This window comes from Oryctolagus cuniculus, chromosome 3, assembly GCF_051225735.1.
Source record: "Oryctolagus cuniculus isolate XC-2025 breed Fujian yellow rabbit chromosome 3, ASM5122573v1, whole genome shotgun sequence".
NCBI lineage: Eukaryota > Metazoa > Chordata > Mammalia > Lagomorpha > Leporidae > Oryctolagus > Oryctolagus cuniculus.
The window spans coordinates 31,502,027-31,515,157 of record NC_142869.1 but is presented as its reverse complement, the minus strand read 5'-3'; the positions used below and the strand labels follow the sequence as shown (position 1 = coordinate 31,515,157).

Genomic DNA, 13,131 nt, shown 5'->3' with positions numbered 1-13,131 from the left:
CAGCATAATGTTTTCCAAATTCCTAACAGGGATCACTTTTCAGTTAAAATTTAAACACCTAAGAATAATTGTGTGTTAATTACAGAGTTCAACCAATGGTACTAGAACAAAAAAAATACTAAAATGGATAAAGTATTACATTGTACATTAATCAGCTCTTGTCCTGATAGTAAATTATTTCTGTCTATACTTCTGGATAGGCACTTATGCCTTCTTAACTTTTTGTTTTTTTCTTTGTAGAACAAACCAAAACTCTGATGTTTTTTGAAGGCTGTCCACAACACTTGGGCTGTACAATCAAGCTTAGAGGAGGCTCTGATTATGAGTTGGCTCGAGTTAAGGAGATCCTAATATTTATGGTCTGTGTAGCTTATCATTCTCAGCTTGAGATCTCCTTCCTCATGGATGAATTTGCTATGCCTCCTACATTGACGCAAAACTCTTCATTCCATTCTCTGATCGAGGGACGGGGGGACGAGGAAACTGCACAGCAGCAGCACAGTGGAAGTTCCCTCCCCCAGGATCTTGACTTCCCTCCTGAGCCTCTGCCCTCCGATGAGAGCAATTTGCTGGAATCAAGGATTGTGTTTGAGAAGGGTGAGCAGGAAAATAAAGGTGTTCCACAGGCTGTTGCCTCTTTGAAGCATCAAGAGTATGGCGCAACAGCTTGCCCAGCTGGAATCCCCTGTGCTCTCTTCCAATCCGTACCGGAATCACTGTTGCCGCTTCACGTGGGTGACCCACAGGATGTGGTAGACAGTGAGCAGCTGGGGACATTGCAGCAAACGGATGAGCTACAGGATCCCAAAAGCCAAATGAGAACATTTAGAGACCCTCTACAGGATGACACTGGATTATATGTTACTGAGGAAGTTACCTCCTCTGAAGATAAACGAAAGACTTACTCTTTGGCCTTTAAACAGGAATTAAAAGACGTGATCCTCTGTATCTCCCCAGTAATCACATTCCGTGAACCCTTCCTTTTAACTGAAAAGGGGATGAAGTGTTCTACCCGCGATTATTTTGCAGAGCAGATCTACTGGTCTCCTCTCCTCAATAAAGAGTTCAGAGAAATGGAGAGCAGGAGGAAGAAGCAGCTGCTCAGGGACCTCTCTGGGCTTCAGGGCATGAATGGAAGTATTCAGACAAAGTCTATTCAAGTTTTACCTTCACATGAGCTAGTGAGCACTAGAATTGCTGAGCATCTGGGTGATAGTCAGAGCTTAGGTAGGATGCTGGCCGATTATCGAGCCCGAGGAGGAAGAATTCAGCAAAAAAACTCTGACCCTTTCGCTCATTCCAAGGATGCATCAGGTATTTCCAGTGGCAAATCAGGAAGCAAAGCCGAGAGTGATGAAGAGAGAGGATTGACCCCAAGTGATGCAGTATGGTCAACAAAGGTGAGGCACACCGCTTCTGAATGCTCAAGTAAATTTAGAATGGGTTGAAAACTGTGTTATGGCAGAATAAAAAATATGGCAAATTACATCCATATTTATACATTTCTTCTATGCTTTTTTCTTGGTTTTGAGTCTCCCAAATCATGTGTTGGTTTAATAGGTGTGAAGGAGGACTGTAAAGTTGTGAAACTGGATTTTGGAATTTTTACATAAACTCACAGTAAACTAGGAATAGCCCTAATCTAAGAGGAAACATAAAGCTACTTAAAAATTTCTGTCAGTATGACTTGGATGTGCTCTGATGCATCCTCCATCCTTTGGTTGGTAGTGACAGGGAGAATAAGAGATGGGAGCTTATTATAGAAAAAGAGATGTGTTTTGTAAAATGTTAATGTTAGATTTATTTGTATAACAGAAAATGTTTTATACTGTTTTAACTGTGACAATTGGCTTTTTTCTTCTCTCATTTTTCAAAGATTTTTTAATTTATTTATTTGAAAGTCAAAGTTACAGAGAGGGAGGGAGATACAGAGATCTTCTATCTGCTGGTTCACTCCCAAGATGATGTCCATGGCCAGGGCTGGGCCAGGATGAATTCAGGAGCCAGGAGCTTCATCTGGGTCTCCCATGTGGGTGGCAGGGCCCAAACACTTGGGCCATCTTCCACTGGTTTTCCCAGGCCATTAGCAGAGAACTGGATTAGAAGTGGAACAGCTGGAATTCCAACTGGTACCCATATGGGATGCCAGTGGTATAGGCAGAGGCTTTACCCACTATGTAACAATGCTAGCCCTTGGCTGGCGCTGCGGCTCAATAGGCTAATTCTCCGCCTGCGGCGCTGGTACCCTGGGTTCTAGTCCCGGTTGGGGCGCTGGATTCTGTCCCGGTTGCTCCTCTTCCAGTCCAGCTCTCTGCTGTGGCCCGGGAGTGCAGTGGAGGATGGCTCAAGTCCTTGGGCCCTGCACCCACATGGGAGACCAGGAGAAGCACCTGGCTCCTGGCTTTGGATCAGCACGGTGTGCTGGCTGCAACGGCCATCGGGGGTGAACCAATGGAAAAAGGAAGACCTTTCTCTCTGTCTTTCTCTCACTGTCCCAATCTGCCTGTCAAAAAAAATCAAAAAACAAAAAACACAATGCTGGCCCTGGCCTTTTTTTTTTTTTTTTTTTTTGACAGGCGGAGTTATAGACAGTGAGAGAGAGACAGAGAGGTCAAATGGCCGCTATGGCCAGCGCTGTGCTGATCCGAAGCCAGGAGCCAGGAGCCAGGAGCTTCCTCCTGGTCTCCCATGTGGGTGCAGGGGCCCAAGCACTTGGGCCATCTCTACTGCCTTCCCAGGCCACAGCAGAGAGCTGGACTGGAAGAGCAACAACTGGGACTAGAACCCAGTGTCCATATGGGATGCCGGTGCGCAGGTGGAGGATTAACCAAGTGAGCCACAGTGCCGGCCCCTGGCCTTTTTTTTTTTTTTTAACAGAAATTGAGGACAAATTATGAGAACATTGTTGATAATAGTACTAACACATCTTATGAACAAATCCATCTTAAGGTGAGGCAATGCAGTTGCTTCATAAAGAGGTCAGTTACACTGATAGTCAAGGAAGTGCTAAATAATAGTAGTGCTTAATGATGTTTTATTTGTGAGAGCGGCAAAAATGAAAGTGATAGACAAATCATGCATGGTTAATGAGGCTGTGGGAAGATAGTGTTCACAAATTTCATATTAATGTATACAATTATGTTTATAAATATATATTTGTAGAGTGATAGGGAAATCTGTTACCATGTACATGTGTATACCTTTGACTCTATAACTCATCCTTTTTTAAATTTCCTCCTGTACAAATTATTAAGCATGCTTGTGTAAGGTTGTTTGCATTTTGTATGAATATTCATGTATGCACAAGGATGTATTGAATCATTGTTTCTCTTTTTTCTTTTTTCTTTTTTTTTTAATTTTTTTGACAGGCAGAGTGGACAGTGAGAGAGAGAGACAGAGAGAAAGGTCTTCCTTTGCCGTTGGTTCACCCTCCAATGGCCGCCGCGGCCGGCGCGCTGCGGCCGGCGCACCGCGCTGATCCGATGGCAGGAGCCAGGAGCCAGGTGCTTTTCCTGGTCTCCCATGGGGTGCAGGGCCCAAGCACCTGGGCCATCCTCCACTGCCTTCCCTGGCCACAGCAGAGAGCTGGCCTGGAAGAGGGGCAACCGGGACAGAATCCGGCGCCCCGACCGGGACTAGAACCCGGTGTGCCGGCGCCGCTAGGCGGAGGATTAGCCTAGTGAGCCGCGGCGCCGGCCGAATCATTGTTTCTCATTATTTGCAGTAAAAAGAGTCAGTTGAATCTCATGTAATGACCTAGATAAAGCCCTTAATCTATTTTTAAGTGTTGAAAAACAACTTATATTTTAATATATGTAGCATTGTCCTATTTTTATAAAAACAAAACCACTTATATGTATGTATCTGAGTGTGTATGTGTTTGTGTGTGTGTCTGTGCACACACACACATGAGAGAGAAAGAGCAAGGGCATTAGCAAACAGAATGAATGTTTTTAAACTATTCATTAAAACTTCTTAGCTTGGGAGATGGAGTGACTTTCATAAACTTTTTCATGTACCTGTGTACAATTTGAATTTTAACAGAGAACAGATGTTACTTTTGCAATTGATAAAAAGGAGGTGTAAAATACAGGTAAATAAATGTCTGAGAATTCAGATTTCCAGACATCTCAGATTGATATTATATCCAGCCATCAACTCAGACTGTTTCACATGAATATATTTAGCTAATAGTTTCTTTCAAAGTAGCAATGCAATTCTGTAAAAATAAAAAAGGCAAGCTATGTAGACATCCTCTCTATTTTGAAATTCAACTTAGACTTTTTGGATTGTCTTTCTATAGACCCCAACTCTACCTCTTCCTTATATTTAGTTTCATGTGGTTTTAAATCTTCACCAGCAGCCCTCCAGTGATGCTGAGAGGTGTTACCAAGACAGTGGAATATGTCCCATGTTAGAGGCCTGCTCTGGGTTGGAGTGTGTTCCGATTTGCAATTGCCTACATGTTTCTCCTCTTGCAGGTAGACTGTCTGAACCCTGCTAACCACCAGAGACTATGTGTGCTTTTCAGCAGTTCCTCTGCCCAGTCCAGCAATGCTCCTAGTGCTTGTGTCAGCCCTTGGTAAGATTCTTCACCCCTTACTCTGTTTCACTTAATAATAATTCCCAGAAACTTAAAACTTAAAATCTGTTTTTAGATACATGACACACTGCTGTTCATATGTGAACTGATAGAACTATTTAAACGTGTGTAGTAAATATAAAGTTTGTATTTATTTGTGGGTGGAGGTCAATGAGAATACTTAAGAAGGAGTGAGAAAATGTGAGGGATCAAAGAGAAATATGTACATAAAAAAGTGAGAAAGTTGACATAGAAAAATTAATTTTTTTAACTTTTTATTTAATGAATGTATTTTTCATAGGTACAACTTCAGGAATATAGTGATTCTTTCTCCCATACCTATCCTCCCAGCCCGACTCCCATCCCTCCTCTCTCTCCTCCTCCTATCCCCTTCTTCATTATGGTTCATTTTTACTTTGATTTTATTTATTTATTTATTTAATTTTTTTTATTTTTGACAGGCAGAGTGGACAGTGGGAGAGAGAGACAGAGAGAAAGGTCTTCCTTTACCGTTGGTTCCCCCTCCAATGGCCGCTGCAGCCAGCGCCCTGTGGCCAGCGTACCGCGCTGATCTGAAGCCGGGAGCCAGGTACTTCTCCTGGTCTCCCATGCGGGTGCAGGGCCCAAGGACTTGGGCCATCCTCCACTGCACTCCCGGGCCACAGCAGAGAGCTGGCCTGGAAGAGGAGCAACCGGGACAGAATCCAGCGCTCAAACTGGTACTAGAACCCAGTGTGCGGCGCCGCAAGGCGGAGGATTAGCCTATTGAGCTGTGGCGCCGGCCTTTACTTTGATTTTATATACAGAGAACCAACTCCATATTAAGCACAGATTTCAACAGTTTGCACCCACACACACATACAACATATAGAGTACAATTTGAGAACAAGATTTGCAGTCAACTCTCATAGTACAACTCATTAAGGATGGAGGTCCTACATGGGGAGTAAGTGTACAGTGACTTTTGTTGTTTCTTTAGCAATCAACACTCTTATTTATGACATCAATGATTACTTGAAGCTCTTGTCTTTGGCTGCCAAGGCTATGGAAGCCTTTTGTGACCATAGACTCCATCAGTATTTGGACACGGCCATAAGAAAAGTGGATGTTCTCTCCTCCCTTCAGAGAAAAGTACATCCTTCTTTGATGGCCCTACAAAAGCTAGTTTCTAAGCATTTTGATGATAACATGTATGGATTTAGACAGTGTTTTATGCATTTGTATAAAAGCATTGAGCTTTTTGCCTTAATAATGGGTTTTATTCTAAAACTGAATTCTAAGTAGATTATTGGAAATAGAAACACATTTTACATAGCTAAAAATTAGTTTTTCTATTTATGGTCACAAATTGTTATATTACATAGTTTACTTTTTTTTTTTTAAAGATTTTATTTATTTATTTGAAAGTTAGAGTTACAGACAGTGAGGAGCAGAGACAGAGAGAAAGGTCCTCTGTCCGCTTTTTCACTCCCCAAATGGCCGCAATGGCCGGAGCTGCGCTGATCGGAAGCCAGGAGCCAGGAGCCTCCTCCAGGTCTCCCAAATGGGTGCAGGGGCCCAAGGACTTGGGCCATCTTCCACTCCTTTCCCAGGCCATAGCAGAGAGCTGGACTGGAAGAGGAGCAGCTGGGACTAAAACCGGCTCCCACATGGGATGCTGGTGCCACAGGCGGAGGACCAACCCACTGCGTCACAGCGCTGGCCCCACATAGTTTACTTTTTATTTTTTTTTTTAATTTTTTTTATTTTTTTTTGACAGGCAGAGTGGACAGTGAGAGAGAGAGACAGAGCGAAAGGTCTTCCTTTGCCGTTGGTTCACCCTCCAACGGCCGCCGCGGCCGGCGCACTGCGGCCGGCACACCGCGCTGATCCGATGGCAGGAGCCAGGAGCCAGGTGCTTTTCCTGGTCTCCCATGGAGTGCAGGGCCCAAGCACCTGGGCCATCCTCCACTGCACTCCCTGGCCACAGCAGAGAGCTGGCCTGGAAGAGGGGCAACCGGGAAAGAATCCGGCGCCCCAACCGGGACTAGAACCCGGTGTGCCAGCGCCGCAAGGCGGAGGATTAGCCTATTGAGCTGCGGCGCCGGCCTCATAGTTTACTTTTGTTTAAAAAGTACTGTGTAACATTTCTGGTGTTTTTGGAGCAGTGTTTCTATGAAAAAATATTTTCTATGTTTTTATTGTTGGATGCTAGTTACACTCAATTCTAACAGTGAGATCAGAGTTTCTTCCAGAAGCAGTAGAGTTTCATCAGCTAGACTTGGGGCTGAGGGAGCTCATAGTTTATGGAATCCTTTGGTCAAGGATAAGGATAAGATGTGGGATTCAAAAGGCGTTCAGGCAAATTCTCTTATTTGTGTTTATAAGTTAGATATAAAGTTTAGAATTAGCTCTTGGGGCCGGCACCGTGGCTCACTTGGTTAATTCTCTGCCTCGGTGCCGGCATCCCATATGGGCACCGGTTCTAATCCTGGTTGCTCCTCTTCCAGTCCAACTCTCTGCTGTGTCCCGGGAAGGCGGTGGAGGATGTCCCAAGTGCTTGGGTGCTGCACCCATTTGGGAGACCAGGAAAAAGCACCTGGCTCCTGGCTTTGGATCGGCGTAGCATTTGGCCGTGGCAGCCATTTGGGAGGTGAACCAACAGAAGGAAGACCTTTCTGTCTCTCTCACTGTCTAACTCTGTCAAATAAAAAAAAAAAGAAATTAAAAAAAAAAGAATTAGCTCTTTAGTAAGAATATGAGCTGCTGTTCTCCATGCTAGTCTCAGTAACAGTATGATCTAGAGAGCAGGAGATAAGAGTCCATTTTATGTTGACAGGGCTTAAGGTTTTGTAAAGCAAGCTGAGAACCTCTTCTTAAATCAGTTTTGCGTAGTTAATATTACAGTTTATGCATAATTACAAATAGTTTCATAAGATACTAATGGACCAGAAATGGAAAGGATGCTACAGTGTGATTAATCTAAACTTCTTTTACTGGATGAAGCAAAACCTGTTCAATATTCTCTGTGAATATTACCTGACTTAATGTCTCATTGTAAGTACATTTAATAGGTAATCAGAACATGTGGTCTGTGATGCATCTTTGCTGTTTGATATTTATTTATTTTTATTTGGAAGGCAGAGTTTCAGAGAGAGAGAGAGAGGGAGATCTTAAATCTGCTGGTTTACTCCCAAAATGGCCGCAAAGGCCAGGGCTGTGTCAGACTGAAACCAGGGGCCAGGACCTTCAGATTCTCCCACGTGGGTGGCAGGGGTCCAAGCACTTGGGCCATCTTCTGCTGCTTTCCCAGGAGCATTAGCAGGGAGCTGAATTGGAAGTGGAACAATCAGATTTTGAACCTGTGTATGGGATGGGTGGGCTAACCAGCTGTACCACAACACCAGCCCCTTGGTAATTCTTGTTTTTAAAAAGAAATGCTTTCTTTTAGGATTGTAACAATGGAATTTTATGGAAAGAATGATCTTACGTTAGGAATATTCTTGGAGAGATACTGTTTCAGGTGAGAGAAGATTTCCTTCTTATGTTCCATTATGCATTTAAATTTTAATTTTTGATTTACCTGTAATTGTACATATTTGTGGAATACAACATGGTATTTTTTTAAACTTTTATTTAATGAATATAAATTTCCAAAGTACAGCTTATGGATTACAATGGCTCCCCCCCCCCCCCCCCCAGCTATAACTTCCCTCCCACCTACAACCTTCCCCTCTCCCGCTCCCTCTCCCTTCTATTCACATCAAGATTCATTTTCAATTATCTTTATATACAGAAGATCAATTTAGCATATATTAAGTAAAGCTTTCAACAGTTTGCACCCACACAGAAACACAAAGTATAAAGTACTGTTTGAATGCTAGTTATAGCATTAAATCACAATGTACAGCTCATTAAGGACAGAGATCCTACATGAGGAGTAAGTGCACAGTGACTCCTGTTGTTGACTTAACAAATTGACACTCTTGTTTATGGCATCAGTAATCACCCTAGGCTCTTGTCATGAGTTGCCAAGGCTATGGATGCCTTTTGAGTTCACCAACTATGATCATATTTAGACAAGGTCATAGTCAAAGTGGAAGTTCTCTCCTCCCTTCAGAGAAAGGTACCTCCTTCTTTGATGACCCATTCTTTCCACTGGGATCTCACGCACAGAGATCTTTCATTTAGGTTTTTTTTTTTTTTTTTTTGCCACAGTGTCTTGGCTTTCCACAACATGGTATTTTGATTTTTGTATATTTTATGTAAAGATCAGGGCGAGTGGTATATCCATCACCTTAAAACATTTGTCTTTTATTTGTGGTGAAATCATTCAAAATTTTCTCTTTTGGATTTTTGAAATATAACTATGTTATTGTTTGTTTTAGTCATGGTACCTTGCAGTAGAACAGTGGAACTTATTCTTCAAGTCTGATTGTAACATTGTACTGATGCATTTGCAATGCTCAGAATTATTTCAACCTAAAACATAAACATGATTTGGATTTCAAGTATCATCATATGGCCCTCATTTTCATACCATAGATCAGAGTATAATCTACTTTATATTCAGAGTGGAATGTCTTACCAATACACTCCTTATACCTGTCCATCGCATTACCCTGCCACCCTTAAGACTTTTTTAGGATGTCTGGTTTTTCGGTGATTCAAATGAGAGTCAAGGGCGGCGCTGGACTCAGCTAAACCTCATTTTCAACCTTGGTGCAATCACTTGCTCTTTACATAACAAAGAGCAAGTAATTTAATGTCTACCTGCCGTTCCCTTGCCCGCAAAGGAATGAGGATAGTCACAGCTGATCGGTCTTCTGTAGACTTTTATTGAGAAAATAACAGTGACAGAGAAAGCATGAAAGGAAGAAGAGAGGAGAGAGAAAAAGCCCCCTCCTTCCTGGGCACACAGCTTATATACAAAATTCAACCAATCGCAAGCGGGCTCTAGTCCATGCATGGAACACTCCAATCCTCTGCTTGTTCACGTGGTGTGCACGCGTCCTCGGGCCAGTCAGATGAAGTGTCACGCAGCAGGCAGGCTCACTGCACAGTCCTTGGTGCCATCTTGTTGTTTACGAGACAGGCTCGACTTCTCTGGAAAGTCCTGACCGCTGGAAAGCATTGCCCTAACCGAAACTAGCAACATCCGCCTTGCAATAAAGACACAACGACAGCTATCAGACCAAACCCTGATAAGGGGACCCCCATGGCTGGCCAGCCCATGGGGCTCCACACTACCATCTCCCTTTATAGGGAATAACAATTCCCAGAAATGTCAAGATATTGTTGGGCAAAATGAGATGCCTTTAAATTGGCAAATAAAAGGTGCTTAATAAATAGAAACTGTCGATGTGCTGTCTGTGGTTGAAGACTTGACTGGCTGGTTAGCTCAGCATGAGTCCCTGTACACATTGTCCAGTTGTCACTGTTCCTCCAGAGAGGGTGCTACATTTCCTTGACAGTGGTTCTGATTATATGCATTCTGTTTCTTACTTAATATGAGAAGGACTCTCTTGTTTGTTAAAGGCCTTCTTATCAGTGTCCTAGTATGTTCTGTGATACCCCTATGGTGCATCACATTCGGCGCTTTGTCCATGGCCAAGGATGTGTGCAGATAATACTGAAGGAGTTGGATTCTCCAGTACCTGGATATCAGCATACAATTCTTACATATTCCTGGTGCAGAATCTGCAAACAGGTAAGTATACCCACCACTATATTACATGTTATTTATTTCTTTATTTGTATAGTTCTTTTGGGGTGAGAGGGTGCTTTATATTACTTTGAATTTTTGTTAGTCATTAATTCATTTATTTTACCTTCCAGTGCTATGAATATTTAATATTTGTTTTTTTGAGATTCTGTTTAGGAATTTATGTCATTAAATAAAATACAGGTGCTTTATGTGGTAAAATATGTTGAGATTATAGTTTGGCTTCTGGCTTTGGATCGGCCTAGCTCTGTATGTTGCAGCCATTTGGGAGTGAATCAGTGCATGGAAGCTCGCTCTCTCTCTCTCTCTCTCTGCCACTGCCTCCCTATAACTCTGCCTTTCAAATAAATAAATAAATCTTAAACAATGGGGAAATTGGTTTTCTCAAATGCTATTGGAGATTGTGTAAAAAGTATGCCTGCTTTGGAAGACAGTATGGCAGAAAGCATGAAAGACCATATAAATATTCATTCCTTTGATCTACCAATTCCTACATTTATTAATTTATTCCTAGGAAATAATTATATATAGTATGAGTATGCAAAGATGTTTATCATAGCATCATCAAATAAGGAAAAACTTGCAAAGTCTTAAATCACATCGTTATGGACTGTTTAAATAATATGTTCATATAATAAGATATTTGTGGCCATTTGAAAAGTTGTAAAGGGACAGGTGTTTGGCCTGATGATAAAAATGCTGGTTAAGATGCCCTCATCCCATATTGGAATGCCTGGGTTTGATACCCAACTCCACATCTAACTTCAGCTTCCTGCTTATGCAAGCTCTTAGAGGTGGCAGAGATGTCTCAAGTAATTGTATTGTTTCCACCCCACGTGGAAGACCTGGATCAAGTACCAAGCTCTTGGCTTTGGCTATCAGTTTCAGCTCTTGACTTCAGTCTCAGGCATTGTAGGCATTTTGGGAGTGAACAGTGGCTGGGAACGCTTATTCTCTCTGCCTCTCAAAAAAAGAAAAAAATAAATGTTGCACAAGCATATTTTATATGGGAAAATTAACTGTATATAATAAAATAAAATACAGTGAAATGATAAAATATTGTGAGACTATAGGAGTTTTTATTTACAAATATATTTACTGTTATTTGCTATGTCATGTATTTGTATTCTTTTAGAAAGAAGGTACACATATGCTAGTGTATTGATGTTGATGTTGGGATTACAGGTGATGCTGTTCTTCCCTACTACCCGTAATTATACACACCTTTGAACTTTTTGTTCTTTTCCCAGTTTTCTGTAGTCAGAATTTCTTAGGTTTACATTAGGAAATAAAATACATTTATTTTTTAAAATGATATTCTCAATAGCAATTATGTAACTTAAACTATGTTTACTGAATTCCAGGTAACTCCAGTTGTTGCGCTTTCCAATGAATCCTGGTCAATGTCATTTGCAAAGTACCTTGAACTTAGGTTTTACGGGTACCAGTATACTCGGAGAGCCAATGCTGAGCCATGTGGTCACTCCATCCACCATGATTATCACCAGTATTTCTCCTATAACCAGATGGTGGCATCTTTCAGGTAAGAAGTCACAGGGACCTTGTACATGATCACATAATCCCTCAAAGGCTTTGCAACTTCTCTACCATTACTCAGATGAATTAATTTGTTGAGTATGCGTCTTTCACCATCTCTGTCCTTACAGATGTACAGAACCAGTCTCTGCCAACAGCTTTCCCTGTTACCCTAAGAAATAGATATTATTATTCTCACTTGTAGAGATTATAATTGTTCACTTGTAGAGTACATAAGTGGTGAAATCATGATTTGAACCCTGGTTGATCATTTATTACCAGCCTTACTCTTTTTTTTTTTTTTAAAGATTTTATTTATTTGAGAGTTAGAGGTACAGGCAGTGAGAGGAGACAGAGAGAAAGGTCTTCCTTCCATTGGTTCACTCCCCAGATGGCCACAATGACTGGAACTGTGCCGATCCGAAGCCAGAAGCCAGGAGATTCTTCCAGGTCTCCCATGTGGGTGCGGGGGCCCGAGCACTTGGGCCATCTTCTGCTTTCCCAGGCTATAGCAGAGAGCTGGATTGGAAGAGGGGCAGCTAGGACTAGAACCGGCACCCATATGGGATGCCAGCACCGCAGGTGGAGGATTAATTTACTGAGCCACGGTGCCGGCCCCCAGCCTTACTCTTTAACATTGTTTTAGCATCTGAAAATCTGTCAAAATTTTTGGTAAGACATGAACTAGAGCAACAGTAATCACATATTTCTGATAGAACTAAAAATTCCAATTGTGACATTAAATAATTTGAGAAAGCCCTTAGGCACTGCTTTCAAAATATGTTCAGGATGTGAACACTCTTCATCACCTCCATCACTGGTACTTTGGGCTGAGTCTCTTATCTTCAACTTAGATTGTCCTTGCCCCCTGTGACCTGTTGCCAACAAACAGTCAACACAGATTTTCCAGTTACAGGAAAAATCAGCTCAGGTCACTCCTCTGCTCTAGACAGTCCATGGGTGTCTTTTACCTGGGGTAAAATTCAGAAACTGTTTACTGGCCTGTAAGCTTCTGCATGTTCCAGCTGCCCAGACCTGCCTGCTCTCATCTACTACTATTTTCCCCTTGCTCACTCTGTGCAACCTTGTCAGCCCCATAACTGGGCCTCAGGAACAGGTAGGTTCCAAGCCTTGTGCTAATTCTTACCTCTTTGAACTGCTTCTCCAGATATCTGCCTGATGTTTCCTTATTCCCTGCAGGTTATTGTTCAGATTTCCCCTGCCCTGACACCCTCTTAGCCCTAGCACTCCCTATTGCTTCTTCTTGCTTTATTTTTCCCTACAGTACTTAGCATCTGATACATGTTTT

General features: G+C 42.2%; 1 protein-coding gene across 20 annotated transcripts in view; it reads left to right on the top strand.

Moving 5' to 3' along the window:
- Positions 1 to 13,131, top strand: part of PIKFYVE (phosphoinositide kinase, FYVE-type zinc finger containing) — a 102,232-nt gene that overhangs the window by 57,025 nt on the left and 32,076 nt on the right. For all 20 annotated transcript variants that reach the window (XM_070070287.2, XM_070070283.2, XM_089329003.1 and 17 more), the window contains 5 exons: positions 241 to 1,400; positions 4,482 to 4,582; positions 8,013 to 8,084; positions 10,100 to 10,271; positions 11,651 to 11,829. In XM_070070287.2, coding sequence (XP_069926388.2) covers positions 241 to 1,400; positions 4,482 to 4,582; positions 8,013 to 8,084; positions 10,100 to 10,271; positions 11,651 to 11,829 — 1,684 coding nt within the window. The remainder of the gene's footprint in view (positions 1 to 240; positions 1,401 to 4,481; positions 4,583 to 8,012; positions 8,085 to 10,099; positions 10,272 to 11,650; positions 11,830 to 13,131) is intronic.